Source organism: Oncorhynchus keta, chromosome 2, assembly GCF_023373465.1.
Source record: "Oncorhynchus keta strain PuntledgeMale-10-30-2019 chromosome 2, Oket_V2, whole genome shotgun sequence".
NCBI lineage: Eukaryota > Metazoa > Chordata > Actinopteri > Salmoniformes > Salmonidae > Oncorhynchus > Oncorhynchus keta.
In genome coordinates, this window is record NC_068422.1 from 55,084,553 (window position 1) to 55,107,450 (window position 22,898).

The 22,898-nt window shown below is 43.3% G+C and overlaps 1 protein-coding gene across 6 annotated transcripts in view; it reads right to left on the reverse strand.

Annotated features, from left to right (window-relative positions):
• Positions 1-22,898, reverse strand: part of daam2 (dishevelled associated activator of morphogenesis 2) — a 211,644-nt gene that overhangs the window by 114,979 nt on the left and 73,767 nt on the right. For 5 of the 6 annotated variants that reach the window (XM_035800878.2, XM_035800870.2, XM_035800860.2 and 2 more), the window contains exon 2: positions 5,300-5,553. In XM_035800878.2, coding sequence (XP_035656771.1) covers positions 5,300-5,467 — 168 coding nt within the window. In that variant the 5' untranslated portion in view covers positions 5,468-5,553. The remainder of the gene's footprint in view (positions 1-5,299; positions 5,554-22,898) is intronic. The other variant, XM_052478770.1, reaches the window with a different exon arrangement.

Below are 22,898 nucleotides of genomic sequence, written 5' to 3' on the forward strand. Positions count from 1 at the left end.
TGGCTCTCACAGACCTGTAACTTCTTCTTTAAGAGGCTCCTCTGTCCTCCACTCGTTACCTGTATTAATGACACCTGTTTGAACTTGTTATCAGTATAAAAGACACCTGTCCACAACCTCAAACAGTCACACTCCAAACTCCACTATAGCCAAGATCAAAGAGCTGTCAAAGGACACCAGAAACAAAATTGTAAACCTGCACCAGGCTGGGAAGACTGAATCTGCATTAGGTAAGCAGCTTGGTTTGAAGAAATCAACTGTGGGAGCAATTATTAGGAAATGGAAGACATACAAGACCACTGATAATCTCCCTCGATCTGGGGCTCCACGCAAGATCTCACCCCGTGGGGTCAAAATGATCACAAGAACGGTGAGCAAAAATCCCAGAACCACACAGGGGGAACCTAGTCAATGACCTGCAGAGAGCTGGGACCAAAGTAACAAAAGCCTACCATCAGCAAGGGCATTGAAGATGAAACGTGGCTGGGTCTTTCAGCATGACAATGATCCCAAACACACCGCCCGGGCAACGAAGGAGTGGCTTCGTAAGAAGCATTTCAAGGTCCTGGAGTGGCCTAGCCAGTCTCCAGATCTCAACCCCATAGAAAATCTTTGGAGGGAGTTGAAAGTCTGTGTTGCCCAGCAACAGCCCCAAAACATCACTGCTTTAGAGGAGATCTGCATGGAGGAATGGGCCAAAACACCAGCAACAGTGTGTGAAAACCTTGTGAAGACTTACAGAAAATGTTTGACCTCTGTCATTGCCAACAAAGTGTATATAACAAAGTATTGAGATAATCTTTTGTTATTGACCAAATACTTATTTTCCACTACAATGTGATTTTCTGGATTTTTTTCTTCTAATTTTGTCTGTCATAGTTGAAGTGTACCTATGATGAAAATTACAGGCCTTTCTCATCTTTTTAAGTGGGAGAACTTGCACAATTGGTGGCTGACTAAATACTTTTTTTGCCCCACTGTAAATACAAAGACGGAGAAAGAGAGAGTGAGACGGAGGCAAAGAGAGAAAGCCTCCTCACTAATCTGTCATCTGCCCCCTACCCATGTCAAATGCCCACTAGTATTGATGTTGTCGCACCAACTGGGCTAGGCTCAACAAGCTACTCCCCACTTACAGCCTATGATCCAAGATCAAATGTGTCAAATGTGGAAGTACAACACACCTTCAATCAAAACAAATACATTCACAATCAGGTTGTACTGTAACATCCTTTCATACATTTTTGAAAAATTATTATTTGTTAGTTACAAACACAATCAATAGATTTGATTTACTTTCTTCGCTGCCCAGCCAAACCTCTTTTATTTTCTCCCCTCACATCTTAGGTCGGTCTCTCACTCACTTCCTCTCCTCTTTCTCTTTCACTGCGCAGTGTATGGAGGTAGCGCCACGGTTGAGTTTGGCCCAGTGTGAGCATTTTGTGTTCACATGGCAGCCATATGTAGACATTTCTACAGTACTGCAGAAGCCAACAGAGACCTGAATTCCACTGCATCTATCCTATTGCCATCAGCACTCATTTCAAATGTCACCCGCGTTGTCCCCAAACAACCTTACACTTTGGCTCTTTTGCCAGGAATCTCAAGAGGTATTTCACCTAACCACACTGGCATCACAACAAACCAGCACACCACAGACAAGCATACACATACGCAATGCGAGCACGCACACTTACACCCACCCCACAGCATTTACAGAATTACGGAAAGAGCCCATTTTCAATTATCCTAATGTGAGAGCAATTCTGTTTTGATGATTAAATGTTATTACCCAAGATGGAATTGCCAGAAAATGTACTGTCACCACTCCACCCAGAGTCAAATGTTCACACGTGGCATATAAATCATTGGCGTGTGCGTGCTGTGAAAACGACACTGGGAAGAAACCATTTAAGTCAATTAATGGAAGCTAAACATTCTGTATCAGGAAATGCTGTGGCCTGCCCTAAATGGCTATTGTGATGAGTGGAATCCATTAAATTCTCTGATGTGGTCTCCATTATACTTATCCAAATCAATTGCAATTGTTCCCAGGTTCCTTTGGATTTGTTTGAGAGTTAGCGAACGGCACGGAAGGATCTCGAGAGGTCAGACCAAGAAGGTTTTAAAGAACCAAGAGGCATGAAGCCCAATATGCTGTGGTCTTGACGTGAGAATGACATCAGTTAGCGAAATATGACACAATGTCCTATGCCTATACTTCATGGTATCTGTGGACCAATCAGTGATGGTGTATGAAGATCAACATGGTTGAATCAATAAATGTATTTCTTGCAGTGTTTTACTCAGCTGGCACTACAAAATGTTGAGTGGCATGAGTGTACATATCCGAAAGGACTTAAGGCAATATGACACCGACTTTCAGTATCTCTAATAAAACAGGTGTTGGCCCCACTTTATATCAATAGTCCCATATCTGTTGACAAGCAACTGTTGCCGTGGTTACAGTTAGGTTTAGAATAAGGGTTAAGATAAGGTTTAAGTTTAGGATAAGTGTTAAGGTTAGGGCTAGGGTTATAGGATAGTTAGTTGAAATGTTGTTGACAGTTACTGAACATCTACAAATGATCTATTTGGGACTATCCAAATAAAGTGTTACTGGGGTGCCAAAACATAACCCATTGGGTCTTAACGTGGCATAATTACTTCCCACTGTAAAAACAACTCTATTTTAGAACTAAATCTATAAAGTGACTTCTCTGGGAGACACCATTTGTGGAGTTCCAGGCCCCCTGAAAAACATACAGAGATGGTTTGCTCCACTGCTTGGCCCAGATATGTCACTCCTACTCCAGACTCCACCAAAGCTTAGTTCTCTTTGTGAAAAAAGGAGCTGCATTTCATAATAATAATCCCTCACTCCCAGTGACATGGAAACACACTCAGTTATGTTTTTCATTACATTTCCCCCCACTACTTTCTCCCTACTGTGTTGTGCTAAACTTCAGCTCAACATGACCTCAGTTTTGGTGTAAAGTCCTACAGCCAGATGTTCAGATGACCAGATATCCAATTGACTAGATGTCTGGTGAACAAGTAAAAAATGTCAGCAATTTGATTGCAGGATCAAACCAAGTATCCAGATAACTATACCAGTAGGTAAGACCATTTAAGCAGATGCCCATACAGACGACCTGTCAACCAGTTGGCCATACATCAAGACCAGTTGAGCTAACTATTTGTCTAAAAAATTGGTTGACTCAAAATTTGATTGACAAGACCATTGAAAAAGATTTGGGGGATTTTCACGCAAATTTATTCCACAGAATGGTCCTTTGGAGGAAGGTTGTTGACATATACTTAAAAAATATATAAACGCAACATGTAAAGTGCCAAGTCCCATGTTTCATGAGCTGAAATAAAAGATCCGAAATTCTCCATACACACAAAAAACATTGCTCTCAAATTTGCCGCACAAATTTGTTTTCATCCCTGATAGTGAGCATTTCTCCTTTGCCAAGATAATCCATCCACCTGACAGATGTGGAATATCAACACTGATTAAACAGCACGATCATTACACAGGTGAACATTGTGATGGGGACAATAAAAGGCCATTCTAAAATGTGCAGTTTTGTCACACAACACAATGCCACACGTCTCAAGTTGAGGGAGCATGCAATTGGCATGCTGAATGCAGGATTGTCCAACAAAGCTGTTGGCAGATAATTGAATGTTCATTTCTCTACCATAAGCCACCTCCAACATTGTTTTAGAGAATTTGTCAGTACGTCCAACCAGCCTCACAACCGCAGACCATGTGTAATCACACCAAACTAGGACCTCTATATCCGGCTTCTCCACCTGCTGGATTGCCTGAGACCAGCCACCCGGACAGCTGATGAAACTGAGGAGTATTTCTGTCTGTCATAAAGCCCTTTTGTGGGGAAAAACAAATGTTGATTGGCTGGGCCTGGATCCCCAGTGGGTGGGATCCAATTACAATCTTGTCTCATCGCTGCAACTCCCCAACGGGGAGGCGAAAGTCGAGTCATGGGTTCTCCAAAACATGACCCGCCAAACCATGCTTCTTCTTCTTTCTCGAAACACCGTACATCTAGCGTCCTGGTCAGCGTGCACTGCGCCCAGCCCGCCACAGGAGTCGCTAGTGCGCGATGAGACAAGGATATCCCTGCCGGCCAAACCCTCCCTAACCCGGACGATGCTAGGCCAATTGTGCGCCACCCCATGGGCCTCCCGGTCATGGCCGGCTGCGACAGAGCCTGGGCACTATCCCAGAGTCTCTGGTGGCACAGCTAGCACTGTGAGGCAGTGCCTTAGACCACTGCGCCACCCGGGAGCCCCAAACCACGCTTCTTAACACCTGCCCGCTTAACCCGGAAGCCACCATTACCATTCAACTGACGACTGAAGTCAGGCTGCAGGGGCCACCACAAGGAGTCGCTAGAGCGCGATGAGTGCCACCGGCCAAACCCTCCTCTAACCCGGACGACGCTGGGCGAATTGGGCGCCACCCTTACTACAGACCCTGGTTCGATTCCAGGCTGTATCACAACCGGCTGTGATTGGGAGTCCCATAGGGCGGCACACAATTGTCCCAGCGTCATCCGGCTTAAGGTTTGGCCGGGGTAGGCCATCATTGTAAATAAGAATTTGTTCTTAACTGACTTGCCTAGTTAAATAAAATAAAAATAAATATTTTTAAAAGATGGCTGGAATGGTAGGAAAGTTTGCATGCTTCATCCCATTTCTCCCATCCTCTGATTTCTCCCTCCACAAGCCTCCACTGGTGTATATACTGTAGTATAGGCTTGCACAACGCTCTTCCTGGAGCCCTAGGATTTCAGGCCAACCCAAATTTTTTAGCACATCTGATTCTACTTATCAGCTGCTCACCAAGACCTTGATCACGTTCCCCTGCTCAGACGTTGCATGCATCAACCAAATGGTTGCATGTCATCAGCTGTGCAGTCGGCCACCAGATTGCTATAATATATGATGTGGTTAGTTGATTCGTATAATAGCTGGAACAGAATACCTGGAAAGGAGTCAAACGTGTTTGATACCGTTCCATTTATTCCATTCCAGGCATTACAATGAGCCCATCCTCCTATAGCTGCTCCCAACAGCCGCCACTGTGTGTAAAATACCTACCCAGGCCTTGTAAGATCTGGTATGCGTCAGCAACGTCTGAGCAGGGAAACACAACCTTTAACTAGCTGAATCAGGTATGTTAGGTTAGGGTTGGACTCCAGGAAGAGGGTTGGGCAGCCCTGCTGTTGTTGATGATGGAAATATGTTTTTCTCCCCAACTCACCACCAGTTCAGAGAAACGTGCGTGCAGTTCTTCGGCCAGGGGCATGGGGGCACTGAACTCCAGCAACTGCAGGGGCACGCTGTCCTTCAGGTTGATCTCCAGGGGCTCGCTGCTGCCAAAGCAGCACAGGAACCCCAGGGCGGGGCGCGTCCGCTTCCGCGGGGGCATCGTGGACCACTGGAGAGTAGGGGACGAGAGGGGTAAGGGGGGGGGGGAGTAAAGGGGTGGTGAGGCTGCTATCTAGGGGGCATGATCTGAAAGACAAGAAAGAAAGAGGGGTAAGGCTAGAATTAGGGCTAAACAACCCAAGAGGGTCGCTTGTCATGGCAACATTGTGTGTTGCATCGTTGTTGAGAACTTCACAGCCTGAAATACGCAAAGATATAGTCTTGTACAATCACAGAAACTCCTAAGGAGTAAAAAAAAAAGAAGGCATAATAATATATGGATACTGTGATTCAATATTACAGCCTCATCTGCAATCATGTGGATAGCCATATCCTCATCCCTGACTCGCCTTTTATATTATTTTCTTTACAATTTGTTGTACTGGTATATAATGGGACACCAGGTTTGTCAGATCTTCCCCTAACAATATTCCTAGGTAAGCAGGTTACAGTAAGTTGCCATAAACCCGTGAATGAAGGGCCAGCGAGAAAGTAAAAAAGTGAAGAAGGCTTCCCTTCCAGAAAAACCCTCTCACTAAGCCAAGAATGATGATGCGTTTCTTTCTATAAAACCACACTGAACAGACCGGCACCCATCTCCTCTCTGTGCATTCGCACAGGCTCCGTCTGGCCTTCACTCAAGCATCACAAAAAAAGATGGGGATGGGGGAGGACAAGACGGGTAAAGGACTCTGTTTGCGCAGCAATGGGCTGGTGCGCAGCAATACTCAGTGACAGAGTCCAAAATAAGGGCTGATTTTTCAATAAGACTAGGCGACGGGAGGACTTCCGAGCTGCAGAGATTAGAAAAGGATATAGGTGGTCGGTTGCGTATGAATGCTTACTCCCATACCGGTGTTGTACATGTGGGCACAGATGCACGCACTGATGTATTTATAATCATTCACAAAGCATAATAATCCATAAGCATTTGTAAGACAACATTGGCCCACTTATTCCCGTTACTTTTAACCAGAGGCCGAGTCTCATGCATCTCTTGCAGGTTCCCTAAGCTTTTTCTCAACGTAGGAGTGAGTTTCCAGTGCACTCTCTAAAAATATGTTGCCAACGCACTGTAAATTCTTTATGAATATGCTCCTACAAAAAAAAAAAAACGTTGTTCCTCTAGTTCTTTCTCTTATTTGTTTTTCAACCACCGACACCTGCTCTCTCTTTATAAGCAAATTAAGAAACATTACAATAGTTACTGAAACAGAAGCACGTTATATAGGTGGTCAGGCACTCAGGAAGAATCAAATGTTTTCTATAGAGTCCATGCAAATGATATGGTAATCAACAGAATGTAGTTTGCCAATGAGAAATAACAGACTTGCTCTGACCCTCCTAAGTAAAAAAATATATATGTGTGTGTATGTGTGGCTGTGCTCAATGTGTCTTTGTAGGTTTGCAAGCCAGTACATCAATGTATACTGGTTTATACATTATACAGTATGTGCAAGTTTGACATTGCATCTGTGTGTTTGTGGATGTGTGTGTGTGTGTCCAGGCAAACACTTGGGCACACACACACGGGTACAGACCAAAAAACAGACAAACAGACAAGTCGTAAACATTCGCAGGGGAGGTGTGACGTTCCAACGCTATCAATGAACCCATGGAAAACTCCTGGTAGTAGTATTGGGCTAGCGATGTCACTCAGGTGATTTCTGACTTAAAAGACCATTGATTTCAAAGTTTAACTAACCATACAACTCTACACACAAGGACTACTTTTAAACATTTACACTGAACATGTTACAAAAACACATTTACTCAAAGAACTGTGCAGATGGAAGGTTTAGTAACAGAATTTCTATAAAATCATTTTTTTGTGTCCACATTTTCTTAAAACTCAGCTGTGACATGACACAATGACTTTGAAACAAATATTTTGGTTATTGTGTGAAGGGGATTTACACATGGTAACGGAATTGCTGTAATGGAATTTCATCATGGGTTCCTGATCTGTACTACACAGAAATGTATAATTATGGATATGAATATAATTCTCTTCATGGTGATGCATCCTAAAATAGGTACACAAAGATATATATATGCAATATCCTCCTTTGCATTTTGAGGTATTATCCTGCACACTAGAAATTATTTTAATGAGCTCTGCACCCAAACAAGACCAAAATTGGTTAGTCCAGACCTGACCAAATCTGAACCAATCATAGACGTCTATAGTACAGTACAGCACAGTACAGTAGAATTCAGTATAGTTCAGTAGAGTGTTGTTCATTACAGTACAGTTCACTACAATACAATACATTAGTGTACTCAACTCTAGTCTGCTCTACTGTGTACTGAACTATATTTTACTGTACTGAACTATAATCTACATTTCTTTACCATAATCTACTTTACTGTACTGTCCAAACTTGTGAACCCAACTGTGGTTTGTGACTACTATGATTTCCCATTGTAGCCAATTCAACTGCAGAAATTCCGTTACCAATTTTGCTGGAAATTCCATTACCGATTTGGTAACGAAATTTCGAGTTTGAATAACTGAATAATTAATCAAACAAATCACATCAGTAAAAACACTATAACTAATTGGTCGGTCTACCTTTACGTATTACTTCTGTGAACTTATATGTTAAAGATATGTGGGGTTTTGGTAAGAGAATGTCAAGGAACAAGGCAATGTTTTTTAAACTTACAGAAGGCAGAAACATTTATCAAAAACAAATTATAAGTGTAGATATTAGTTGGCATGGGACTAAGAGCCCTTTTCTATCTGTTTGACCAGAAATCAAAGCCTATGCGTCTTCCTAATTTTAGAATGGATAATGGTTGAAAAATGTATTACTATGCCATTAACTTCTCAAAAATAGACTCTTAGCTTTCATTTGACATGCTTCTATGAACTTCACATGTTCATGCCCATGGGCCCTTTTACATAGAAATTACCATAGTGTTAGCCTGTCAATGTATCTGTCTGTCAATGGGGAGGGTCTTAAAAGGGGCAATTTGGGACAGCTTAGAAATGCCTCATGAGTTTAATTCAATGGTCAGACTATCAGAACCCAGAATATCTTGTTTTACTCTGTTTTTGTAAATGAAAACTATAGCTTTAAAGCATGGTTAAAACTACAAATTTGTTCTCCTGGATGGTCGGTCCTTGCATCCATTGCTGGTTCTCTCAATTTGAGAGGTGTTACATTTCTCCAATTGCATCCATCAGCTGTTCAACCAAAATTCCCCGGCTGGTCATGTAATACTTCCCACTGGAGACAGGAAGTCCTGCATCTAGCCGTCCCCCTGCTTCCATTTGCCACTCTCCCCTGGTTTTCAACTGTCTAAATTAAGTGAAAATGTCACAAAAATGTTGACACACATAAATGTTGACACACATCCCATAAAGCAGGACTTAATACACTGACCAGATGTGACCATACATCACACGTCAACTGCCACCAGTCGTTCATCTGCAGGCCAGGGTAGCATTCTGTCAACTAAACTGAGCTGGAACATGCAAAAAACATCCCTGCTCTATCCCTGTGATGAATAACGATGAGTGTCCTTGAGATCTCTCCAAGCTGTGCGTGTGTGCGTGTGTATGCGCAAGTATGTGCAGGTGCGTGTGTCATGAACGATTATGAAAGAAGAAATTATAAGCATATGAGTGTGTGTGAGCGGTGTGTGTGTGTGTGGTTACATGAAAGAGTGTATGAAAGCAGAAAAAGTGTGTGTCCATGCGTGAGCACGTGTGTGTTGAGAATGTACACTGAGTATATAAAACATTAAGAACACCTGCTCTTTCCATGACATAGCTTTCACCTGGATTCACTAGATCAGTCTATGATCCCTTACTGATGACACTTGTTAAATCCACTTCAACGGGTTAGATGAAGGGGAGGAGACAGGTCAAAGAAGGATTTTAGGCTTTTAGACAATTGAGACATGAATTGTGTGGCGTTCAGAGGGTGAATGGGCAAGACAAAATATCTAAGTACCTTTGAATGGTGTATGGTAGTTTTATTTTATTTCACCTTTATTTAACCAGGTAGGCTAGTTGAGAACAAGTTCTCATTTACAACTGCGACCTGGCCAAGAATAAAGCAAAGCAGTTCGACACATACAACAACAGAGTTACAGGTAAGATAAGGGAGGTAAAGGCAATAAATAGGCCATGGTAGTGAAGTAATTACAATATACCAAATAAACACTGGAGTGATTGATGTGCAGAAGATGAATGGAAATACTGGGGTGCATAAATAAATAAATGCAGTATAGGGATGAGGTAGTTTGACGGGCTATATTACAGATGGGCTATGTACAGGTGCAGTGATCTGTGAGTTGCTCTGACAGCTGGTCTCCAGCTTCAGTGATTTTTGCCGTTCGTTCCAGTCATTGGCAGCAGAGAACTGGAAGGAAAGGCGGCCAAATTAGGAATTGGCTTTGGAGGTGACTAGTGAGATATACCTGCTGGAGCGCGTGCTACGGGTGGGTGCTGCTATGGTGACCAGTGAGCTGAGATAAGACGGGGCTTTACCTAGCAGAGACTTGAAGATGACCTGGAGCCAGTGGGTTTGGCGACGAGTATGAAGTGAGGACCAGCCAACGAGAGCGTACAGGTCGCAATGGTGGGTGGTATATGGGGCTTTGGTGACAAAACGGATGGCACTGTGATAGACTGCATCCAATTTGTTGAGTAGAGTGTTGGAGGCTATTTTGTAATTGACATCGCCAAAGTCGAGAATCGGTAGGATGGTCAGTTTTACAAGGGTATGTTTGGCAGCATGAGTGAAGGATGCTTTGATGCGAAAAAGCCGATTCTAGTTTAAAATTTGGATTTGAGATGCTTAATGTGAGGGAGGGAGAGTTTACAGTCAAACCAGACACCTAGGTATTTGTAGTTGTCCACATATATTAGTTGTCCACACATGTAGTTGTCCACACATGTAGTTGTCCACGTAATAGGTGCCAGATGCACCGGTTTGTGTCAAGAACTGCAACGCTGCTGGGTTTTTCACGCTCAACAGTTTCCTGTCTGTAACAAGATGGGTCCACCACCCAAAGGACATCCAGCCAACTTGACAACGGTGGGAAGCAATGGAGTCAACATGGGCCAGCATCCCTGTGGAACGCTGTCGACAACTTGTAGAGTCGCAGCAAATTAAGTCTGTTCTGAGGGCAAAAGGGGTGGGGGTGTGCAACTCAATATTAGGATGGTGTTCCTAATGTTTGGTATACTCAGTGTATAAGCATAAGAGTGTGTGTGTGTGTGTGTATTTGCATGAACAAGTGTATGAAAGCAGAAAGTATGTGTGCATATGGGTGTGTGAGTGTAAGCACATGATCAAGTGTATGAAAGGAGAAATTATAAGCACATGAGTGTGTGTATACTATATCTCCAGCCTCCGAGAGAGGAGCACGTGTGGCCAGTCTTCACTCAGCAACAGTCCCCCTGGCTCTCTTCCAACCATGCCCAGGAAAAGTAGGCCAAGACATCCACTCACATACACTTGTACGCTCTTTCCCCAGCTCTGTGTGTGTGTGTGTGTGTGTGTGTGTGTGTGTGTGTGTGTGTGTGTGTGTGTGTGTGTGTGTGTGTGTGTGTGTGTGTGTGTGTGTGTGTGTGTGTGTGTGTGTGTGTGTGTGTGTGTGTGTGTGTGTGTGTGTGTGTGTGTGTGTGTGTGTGTGTGTGTGTGTGTGAGAGAGAGAGAGAGTAGGTAGGGGGATAGAGATGACAGAGAGTTAGAGATGTAGAGAGAGAGAGAGAGAGAGAGAGAGAGTGTGTTTATATCCCCAATAGCTGCTCATCCTTCTATATGATCAGTTTCTGCTTCCAAATAATTCACTCTTTTATTTAATCTCTCTTCCTCTTCTCTCCCTCCCCTCCTCCTTCTACTGTTACATCTTTCTTTAGGGGTTAGAGTTGTAACTCCCCCGCCATTACCCTCTTCTAACAATAACTCCCTTCTTTTTCTTGTATTGTTGGATTTGTCTGTTTTCCCATTTCAGGCACTCTCTCTGTCTCTTCTTCTCATTCTCTGTCAGTCTTCCCTCAACTTATTCTTCTTCAAATACTGTAATTTATTTACATACTACTCTCTTTTCTTTTCCTCTCACTGATCCTAACCTTTGGCAATCCCACTTCTCTCTCTACATCTCCTTTTGCTTTTTTTCCATTTCCTTTTTGTTTCTGCCTTTCGCAGTCATTCCTTTCCATTCCTCTTCTCTGGTTTCTCATCTCATCTCGCTCTCCGTCCCCCTCCCCCTCCCATTTTGTGTCAGTGAGCTGTCAATCCACCTAGGCTCACACACTCCACATTACTACAACTCCACATCAAGCCAACTCTCAGTCAAAATACGGCCTGATTCCAGGTTTACAAAAACAAAACAAACCTCATTGAAAAGCCTGCCTTAGTATCATCCGCACTGATGCTGTTCATCAACACGCAATCTACACCGTTGGCTCAGTAAGCTAAAGGGAGGATCTTGAGAACCGCCCGCCTTTCCGTCATCATTTGCTCAAGGTAGAAATCGCATGAAACCATCTCGCTCACATTCTGTTTCACTGACAAGTGTAGTAAAAGGAAGCGTGAATACAGCAGTCAGTCTGCTTGACCATACTACCAAAAATTATAAACTGATCCTAGAGCAGGTTTTGTGGTCCCGTGTGTCTCAGCTGGTAGAGCATGGCGCTTGCAACACCAAGGTTGTGGGTTCGATTCCCATGGGGGACCGGTATTTTCTTTTTACACACACTACTGTAAGTCGCTCTGAATAAGAGCATCTGCTAAATGACTCAAATGTAAATGTCTCGCGATGGCTTTATACAACTCTTCTAAATATGATGGCAGTCCAGCTCAGAAACAAGGGGAGAGTATGAGCAAGCCTGCCTGCACACCTTTCTGACTTTCCCTACATGCGTGTGTGTCGCTCACGGCAACACAATATTCTCTAGAGTGCGACACACAGGGGATCATATATACAATGCCTTCAGAAAGTATTCATACCCTTTGACTTTTTGCACATGTTTTTGTGTTACAGCTTGAATGCTAAATGGACTCAATACTTGTTTTTACCCATCTACACACAATACCCTATAATGACAAATTGAAAACATGTTTTTAAAAATCTACAGATACACCAGTGGAGGCTCCTCAGAAAAAGAACGGGAGGACCATCCTCCTCAGTGAAATTTCATAAAAATCAAAACAGTGAAACACACGCAAAAAAAGTTGTTTTGCAATGAAGGTCTATAGTAACTTCAACATCACTCTCTGGGGTAGCGCCATAGTGTAGCCGGAGGACAGCAAGCTACCGTTTTCCTCTGGCATTGACTTCAATACAAAAACCTAGGAGGCTCGTGGGCCTCACCCCCTTCCATAGACATACATGTTAATTATGACCACTTCCGGAGGATGACCTCCAACCAATCAAAAACTTTGCAGTATGAACTGACGTTCCAAATCCGTCATAGGATTAGGATCGGAGAATGAACATACTGTAGCGTGTTATATTTACAGCTTACGTCCCCTCCTGTTCCCTGATTAAGAGGGGATGACAACTCCACTCCACTACCATTGTCAACTCTCTCCTGACATGAAATGAAGCCACGTCACATGTGCCCCCTCGTCCATTGGCACATTGAATGTTTCCTCTCCAAGCACTGTGAGTACTCCTCAATCATCTCTCATTACTGTATGTAAAGTCAATCACATACACAAACATAATCACATTATGACCAACTGGAAAGTGTCTTCATTGACATTTTTAACCTCTCCCTGTCCGAGTCTGGACTACCAACATGACAGACGACCATTGTCTCTGTGCCCAAGAACGCTAAGGTAACCTGCCTAAATGTCTATGAACCCGTAGCACTCACGTCTGTAGCCATGAAGTGCCTTGAAAGGCTGGTCATGGCTCACATCAACACCATCATTCCAGAAACCCTAGACCCACCCCAATTCGCATACCAAACCAACAGATCCACAGATGATGCAATTTCCAATGCACTCCACACTGCCCTTTCCCACCTGAACAAAAGGAACACCTATGTGAGAATGCTATTAATTGACTACAGCTCAGCATTCAACACCATAGTGCCCTCAAAGCTTATCAATAAGCTAAGGTCCTTTGGACTAAACACCTCCCTCTGCAACTGGATCCTGGACTTCCTGACGGGCCACCCCCAGGTGGTGAGGGTAGGTAAAAACACATTCGCCACGATCATCGTCAACACAGGGGCACCTCAGGGGTGCGTACTCAGTCCCCTCCTGTACTCCCTGTTTACTCTTGACTGCACGGCCAGGCACGACTCCAACACCATCATTACGTTTGCCGATAACACAACAGTGGTAAGCCTGATCACCAACAACGACGACAGCCTACGGGGAGGTGGTCAGAGACCTGGCCGTGTGGTGCCAGGACAACAACCTCTCCCTCAACGTGATCAAGACAAAGTACATTATTGTGGACGATAGGAAAAAAGAGAACCGAGCACACCTCATTCTCATCGACAGGGCTGCAGTGGAGCAGGCTGAGAGCTTCAACTTCCTTGGTGTCCACATCACCAACAAACTAACATGGTCCAAGCACACCAAGACAGTTGTGAAGTGGGCACGACAAAACCTATTCCAGCTCAGGAGACTGAAAATATTTGTCATGGGTCCTCAGATCCTCGAAAGCTTCTACAGCTGCACCATCGAGAGTATGACTGGTTGCATCACTGCCTGCCTGGTATGGCAACTGCTCGGCCTCCGACCGCAAGGCACTACAGAGGGTAGTGCGAACGGCCCAGTACATCACTGGGGCCAAGCTTCCTGCCATCCAGGACCTCTATCCCAGGCGGTGTCAGAGGAAGGCCCTAAAAATTGTCAAAGACTCCAGCCACGCCAGTCATAGACTGTTCTCTCTGCTACCGCACAACAAGCAGTACCGGAGCGCCAAGACTAGGTCCAAGAGGCTTCTTAACAGTTTCTACCCCCAAACCATTAAGACTCCTGAACATCTCATCAAATGGCTACCCAGACTATATGCAGTGCCCCCCCCCAACACCCCCTCTTCTACACTGCTGCTACTCTCTGTTGTCATCTATGCATAGTAACTTTAATAACTCTACCTACATGTACATACTACCTCAAATAACCAGTGCCCCCGCACATTGACTCTGTATCTGTACCCCCCTGTATATTGTCTCGCTATTGTTATTTACTGCTGCTCTTTAATTACTTGTTACTTTTATCTCATCTGTATTTTTAAACTACATTGTTTGTCAGGGGCTCGTAATTAAGCATTTCACTGTAAGGTCTACACCTATTGTATTTGGCGCATGTGACTAATACAACTTGATTTCATTTGATTAGAGGTCCTTCTGTAGCTCAGTTGGTAGAGCATGGCGCTTGTAACGCCAGGGTAGTGGGTTCGATTCCCGGGACCACCCATACGTAGAATGTATGCACACATGACTGTAAGTCGCTTTGGATAAAAGCGTCTGCTAAATGGCATATATTTTTATTATTAACACAATGATTTAATCATTGATTAGACTAACTCATTCTTAGCTCTTTTGTCTAACTGTGTAGTGTGTTGTGTTATTGTTATTTGTCTTCCCAGTCAAGTCCTGCACTGAAGTCAAGCCTCTGAACACCTCAACTCAAGTCTCATACCCTCATTCAATCACTGTATTACCTGTATTCTTAGAGCTTCGCCTGTCTACCGGAAGTTGATGCTGTTGCTATGCAACCTCTTGTTATGCCTGTTAGCATAACAGATTACTAGCTAGATATCTTATGACTTATCGCGTGTGTTTGTAAATTCAATCTGGAGTGCCAGAGTGCCCTCTGGGTAAATTCAGAGCGTTCAGAGTGCATACTAGACCCTCTGGCCAAGGAGTAGGGATGATAAGAGTGTTCTGACCTCACAATGGCAGTCAAGCACCCAAGCTAACTGGCTAACTTGCTAGCTACTTCCAGGAACAAATGAGAGAACACCTCACCCTGACCATTTTACTTTTATTTGTTTTATTACACCTTTATTTAACCAGATAGGCAAGTTGAGAACAAGTTAACTTTAACTACAATTACTTGCACTAGCAGAGCTGGTGAGGCTGTTTTCATGTTATCCAAAGTGTTGGTGACTAACGGTGCTGCTGGCAACAATTTATGCTTTTTTTGCCAACGTTTACTGACCCCGGTCACATTCAATGGGTGTTGAGCGTTCGTAAATTCATCAGTTATTCTGCCATTTTCTTCAAATATGAAAACATTGTGAAGCCACACCCATTTTCGGAAGAATTGCATTATGGACCCTAAAAGCACAGAAATAGTGTCCACTGCTTGTATACTTCGTACTTTGGTGAAAGTAGTATGACATCCGGGAACTTTTGGCATACTAACTATATCCATATTATGACCATTAAGCATACTACATACACAATTTACATCACAAATAGTATGGTTAGTACAGTTAGTATGAGTATTCAAACACACCTCTAGTTAAGCTGCAGCTAGCACAGAACAGAGCAGCACGTCTTGCTCTTCATTGTAATCAGAGGGCTGATATAAACACTATGCATGCCAGTCTTTCTTGGCTGAGAATTGAGGCGAGACTGACTACATCACTTCTTTTTATAAGAAACATTAATATGTTGAAAATCCCAAATTGTTTACAGAGTCAACTTACACACACCTCTGACACACACTTACCCCACCAGACATGCCACCAGGAGTCTTTTCACAGTCCCCAAACCCAGAACAAATTCAAGAAAGTGTACAGTATTATATAGAGCCATTATTGCATGGAACATCTCATATTGCTTAAATATACAGCAAACCTGGTTTTAAAAAACAGATAAACACCTAACGGCACAATTCCTCTCTCCTATTTGACCTAGATAGTTTGTGTGTATGAACTGATAGGTAGGCTACGTGTGCCTTTAAAAAAAGGTCCATTCTGTATATTTTTCATCCTGAAAAACTCCCCAGTCCTTAACGATTAGAAGCATACCCATAAAATGTTGTGTTGTGATTGAAGCTCTGGCATTTTCTGGTCTGGGAGTACTCGTTGAGGTTGAGGGAGGGAGATCGAGAGAGACACACACACTATTATTTGGATGAAAATCATTACGTATTATTATCTTTTGAACACACAGACACTTAATTACTACACAAAACTGATACTCCCACATTGCCTACAAAATACTGTGGGAGCGAGCTACGCAGCAACCGAGACACACACACACACCCCCCTCCACTTTTGAAGACAACACACACTCTCATTCATGTTTTTCTTTCCATCTATATGTCTTGTATTGTAAATGTTTTGTATGCTTTGGCAATACATAGTGCCTGAATGTTGTGCCAACAAAGCACGTTTGAATTGAAGAGAGAGAGAGGGAAAGGGATCAAGAGAGACTGTCATGGTGAGACAGAAATGCAAGACACTTACCACACATTGTTCTAGCCCTGATAAAGAATGTCAGTCTACAGGTTGCACTGGGGCGAGGAGGGTACAGGTGGCTTAGTAGCCAAACATTGGCGGGGCGGGGGGCTGTGCCTTGCTGGCACATGCAGGCCTATGTCAACAGATACAGACATAGATTATGGGGTTGGCATGAGGTTGGCATAGGGGCTGGGAATGCAGCGCTAATTAACAGAACATGCTGGAGTGCACGCACCGCTGATGTTGATGGTAAACAAATGGTATTTATTTGTCTGTATGCATACACAGTATGTATGTATGTATGTATGTATGTATGTATGTATGTATGTATGTATGTATGTATGTATTATTATTTTACTGCTCTAGGGATGTAATTATTGATTGGATAACCTTATTATTATTCTTATTATTTTTTCCTTCTTTATGCGACGCGCAATGCCCAGAACACCGGAAGAAGAATGATCATTTAATGAACATAGTGAATTATTGTAATGTTTGGTTGTGTCAATTAATCCCATAAAGGATGGGTTGCCAATTGGCAATTTGACAAGAAAATGTCATTCATTCAGTGCAGTATATCCATGCCCCTAATATTGTGTATATGTAGTGTATGTGTCAGACCTGGGCAGAAAATATGTATTTTGTAGTTTATTTGAAAATATCAACTTTTCAAGTACTCGAGGAAGTCGATATGTTTTAAGTGAGAATAGGAATTGGTCTGAAGCCAAAAAAGAAAGGAAATTCAAATGAGCACCACAATGCCTATTCCACCCATGCTCTACCATGTCTGGGGCATTTGGCAGGCAATTCCCCAGACAGACATGCCCTCTCAAATGTACCTACACCCCTTTTAACTGTCTGTCCATCCAATGACTAATGGATAATTCCTACCCTCTCTCTGGCTTGTAGACAAATCTCTGGTCATGAATGGGCCACTGAAAACCTCTTCTCCCTTGGGACCAGCTACCTTTATGTTCCACCCACTGAGGTCACATTGGAGCCCCTTGGGAAATCCTAACCCTACACATCAGTCTTCCCTGTCAGGGTCAGAGGCCAATGTTGTGCAGCTAATCAGTTATGTTAGCATCTAAGGTAATGCATTGGAGGCCAACGGTTACAGTCCTGGACATTTTGTACCGTGTGGAAAAGCAGTTGGTAGAGCAAGGTGCTTGCAACACTAGGGTTCGGGGTTTGATTCCAGCTGGGGCCACCGATATGAAAATGTACAGTGTGCATGCAATCACTTTGGAAAAAAGTGTCTGCTAAATGGCATGTGGACATGGCTAGCAATGACGAGCTCACATTATTGTATGTATGCATCACTGGTTTCTCAGAGCAGGTTTCATCAAGAGGATGAAGGCGGAACAAGGGAGTGGACGTTTTGGTGAAATTGGAACTATCGCTGAGGGCAATTCCAGCATTATGGATGAGGCATTTGGATGCAAAACCACTACTTTAATGTTTCATAGAATGGACAAAATTTAAATGAAACATTTAATGTATGTGTCTACAGTAGACCTTGGGGGGAGAATATGCCCAAAAAGGCAGACTTGTAAATATTGGCATGTGGAAGAAATAAAGCAAATTACTGGTCGAATAAAGCCTGCACTGCAACATGTACACCTAATGCTGGGCATACACTACACGGATTTGCCACGTTTTTGCTCTCCCGGATACATTTTCATGATCAGGGTGAAATTAAATGAACTTGGTCTAGGATCAGTACATCGGGACTCGTGTAGTTTGAGTGGGTCAAAGACACCGATTATGGCTGTTCCGTTCTCTAGACCCCTGTCGGATGCCCCGATAATTTTCTGTCAGATATCTTGGTCATGCATCTTGTAGAATGAGCAGTGCCACAATGCGATTGGGAAAGGACTACTGCCAATAGCCAATGAGCACTCAGCGTTTGAGACCAAAACAATGATGGTGAAGAGGAAAGCAACGTGTTCTCCCTGTGAACTGAGGTTATGGAAGACAGACTGATGAAGCAGTGGAGAGAACACAGCTGACGTTTCAATATGAAATGTTTTATATTACCTCCAATTCCCTCTGTAAAATAGAAAGTCCATATTGTCCACTTATGCCCAACTGTCCACTTATGCCCATTTGCAGCTCCATATTCTGCGCCTCCTTCTCTTTTTTAATGTTTCTGCACATAATATTGTGCACACTAAGCAGGGCAGGACCAACTAGGAAATAATTGTGTAATAATTTTAGAAGTTGTGTAGTGTATGCAAGGAATTAAGGACAACTATGAAAGTGGTTTAATTTTTAAAATGAACAAACTTTCTCTGGCATGCTCAGGTTGACTTTCCCACAGAATCGCCCCTAAACATTTGTACCACAATAACTAAAATAATGAGAACGATACGAAAACGTGAGTGTTCAAGTTGGATGGGTTTAGGTGGCACAAAAGCCTTTAAATGTTTGCTCTGCCATAGTTAGAGTAAATTAGGTGGGCCCTGTATGTTTAAACTGAAACATTTCATGGATGGATGTGACCATTTAAAGAGACCATTCTAGGTCAATGACAGGCCGGCCGGCGTCCTCGTCTGAAATAATGGGAAAGAGGATTTACTTTGGACAATTCTGGAGGGGCCCTGTAGGGTTGTTGTGAACGCTGCAGGCCAGGATATTTTCCAATGTGTGCAACATTAAATATTTTCCCTTTCACTTTAGGGCATGTGTGTGTAGGCTAAATCTGAGGGTGGTTAATTTTAGCAGTGATAGCATGACTCTTTTCCAGAAGTGTCTTGGTTACATTGAGTGGCACAACAACAAATCAATTCAACTAGTATTACACCAAAGTATTATATTAGAATCGTTAACATGTTTTAATCTAACTTGACCTGAAATCAACAGGATGTTGTCAAAAAAACATTTTGGAGTCTGCTCCGTCTATAGTTAAGGTACAGAGATTAGGTTATGCCCCAAGCTGCCTCTATGCCCCCCTGCCTCCACCCCTAGAATGCCTCAGCGTTTTGAGTGACTGCTGATAAGGTTGTGTGTGTGTGTGTGTGTGTGTGAGTGTGACGTGCCCGTCTGCCCATATCTGTCCCGAAGGGCCTCTACCAGGATGGGTAAAGGATCTGAAGATTGGAAATTCTCTCTCTATCCTTCCCTCGCTCTTGCTCACTTTCTCCCTCAATTACTTCCTCTTCCCTTGATCAGATAAAGGAAAACACGAAGAGGTCTTGGTATTTGCTACTGAAAACCTACTCAACTCAACCTATTGTGTGATTTTGTTGTCAGCACATTCAATGTAAAGAAAAAAATATTTAATAAGAATATTTCATTCATTCATTTTTTGAGCAGTGTATATATATATATATATATATATATTTGTATTTTCATCACTTTTTCTCCCCAATTCCGTGTTATCCAATTGGTAGTTACATCGCTGCAACTCCCCTACAGACTTGGGAGAGGCAAAGGTCGGGAGCCATGCATCCTTCGAAACACGACCCTGCCTAGCCCCGCTGCTTCTTGACACACTGCTCGCTTAACCCGGAAGCCAGCTGCACCAATGTGTCGGAGGAAACACCGTCCAACCAGCAACCGAAGTCAGATTGCAGGCACCCGGCCCGCCAGAAGGAGTCGCTAGAGCACGATGGGACAAGGAAAACCCGGCCGGTCAAACCCTTCCTTAACCCAGACGACGCTGGGCCAATTATGAGCCTCCTCATGGGTCTCCCGGTCACGGCCGGCTGTGACACAGCCTGGGATCGAACCCGGGACTGTAGTGATGCCTCAAGCACTGCGATGCAGTGCCATAGACGGCTGCTCCACTCGGGAGACTGGGGAAAAAATACACAGTACCCCTTTTTTGGCAGTGGTACAACTAAATAGGGTGAAACCGAGAATCTCCAGTAGAGGGGAAAGACTGAGCATCATACTGAAATGTTCCTCAAACATTCATTCCCTCAAATGTTATGTAGTCTAGTCTCGATCCTGTTTGGAGGGAAGCGGACATTTTCATGGGCTCTGTCACCTAAACAACACAAGGTCTGGGAACCGCCGGACAGTCTTGGGTGGTAAAAGGCTTACCCTTGGACTCCAAAAGAAACAAAAACATTGACTTAACAGCTAATAACCAATGTCTTACATTTTTATAAATGCCAAATAAACTATCTGGTCCCGCTCTGCTATTTTCAGTGGATATGTTTTGTCAGTTTGCTGTAGCAATGGCAGGTCTAAGGACTGTGTAGCCCCAGCTAGAAATTCTGGTTTTGAGGGGTTCCCATGGAAAAAAGTGCCATAGACATGAGTGCAGTCTTGTCTGTGGATGTGAATGGTCTACAGCTCTGTGCACTCCATATTGCACATTGTTTATAGCTTTGCCACATCTTCGCGGGGGTCAAAGGTTAACAGCTGCAGAGCTTGTGGGTAATGTCTGGAATGTTCATCTTGGACCATTATAGCAGCATGCATGGTAATGGCTTCTGAAGGGGCTGGCTTTAAAATAGCCTCCAGTGAAGTTCTTCTCTGAATTGACGCACTGTACATTAGAGATATGCTTATACATCATAAGCCCCAAAAGTGTGTCACTGGCACAAATACAATGGCCGCCTTCCAGTTAGCGGGCAATTCTACTGTGCTCCCCCTGCAGACAATCTAACTGTGAACACCCTAAAATACTGATACTGTAGCAACAGTATCAGTAATACATATACACAGTAAAATGATCACACTATTATTTCAAGAGATGTACACATATTTAAGAACTACATTGAAGATAACTGTCTTAGAACTCTCTCCCTCGCTCTGCAAATGAGGACGTAGTTTAAACCTGAACTGAGCAGCAGGGTTGAGATGATTGAAAGCTGTTAGTCGCTCATTCTCCCTCCCACCCACTCCTCTAATCCTGGGAGAGTAGTTCATGCATCCGTAATGGATGACAAAAAATGAAAACCTATGAGAGCCGACTGCAGGGGCCTGGCTGTAGCTCCTCATCTTTCACTAATGCCATCAAACACTCAATCTTTTAGACATGTCACTCTGCTTACGTGTGATTCTTTAGCTCATACAGAAAAATGCAAAGTCATTTGTCTCTTTGCCTGTATAGCTTCAATCAGAACAGAGATATAGTCTAGCAATATATTACCAAAGCCACGTTGCAAAAAAAATAATTGGTCTCAAAATTGTTCAGCAAAAAGACATTGTCTAAAGTATTAAATTAATTAGAATGAGCGTTCTTACGAGGCACAAACAGTTATTCTTCTGCAACTGAATATCCATTAACATCTGAAATAGGATGGCCCATCTTTTCAAGCAAAAGAGGTTGTGGGATCCATTTGGAATTTTCCCCCATACAAACTATTGGGCCCAGGCAGAGCCACAACAGGTATCCCTAACTGATTCCACAGGTGGAAATGTGCAGGGCTGATGCATGAACAGATGCATGAACTTTAATCACAGTGCTTTTGACGCTTGGGGGATTTATGAGCGAGGTGAAGTCCTCTCACCGGGATAGCTGCAGCTGGGGAAAGATGCAAGGCAGAGCCTCCCTAATTCTCTAAATGAGTAACTCCGGGGGGAAAGGAGAAAGAGTGTTTATGTTGGTGAGAGCTGCCATAACGTATTGGTTTCCCAAGAGGGAAAATGTGGCACTGACAGTGCTTAGTATTCTTAAAGCCTTCCCAAACAGCATTAGCATTCCCGGGAAACCTTGCCACTGTTGTGGAGTTACACCCTGCAATCAAGCCTCGAGAAGCAAAGCTACACAGTAAATGGGAGTTCCAAAGTTAGCAATGGGATAATGGGCCATAACATAGGTCAAAAGGGTCATTGATAAAGATCAGCCCAGGTATTGGACAAAAAAAGTGACACTCAAGATCCATGCCCATGAGGCATGACATCCTCCCTCAATAAAGAGAAACACTAATGGAGTCTTTTTGTAGGCACTAAATACAACACGGTTCATTGGACAAATGAGAAAATCTTTATCAGCTAAAGTCACCTTCTGTGAATTTTGAAGAATTGACGTACTTAAAAACACAGAGCACCTAAAGGCTTCATAGTTTATA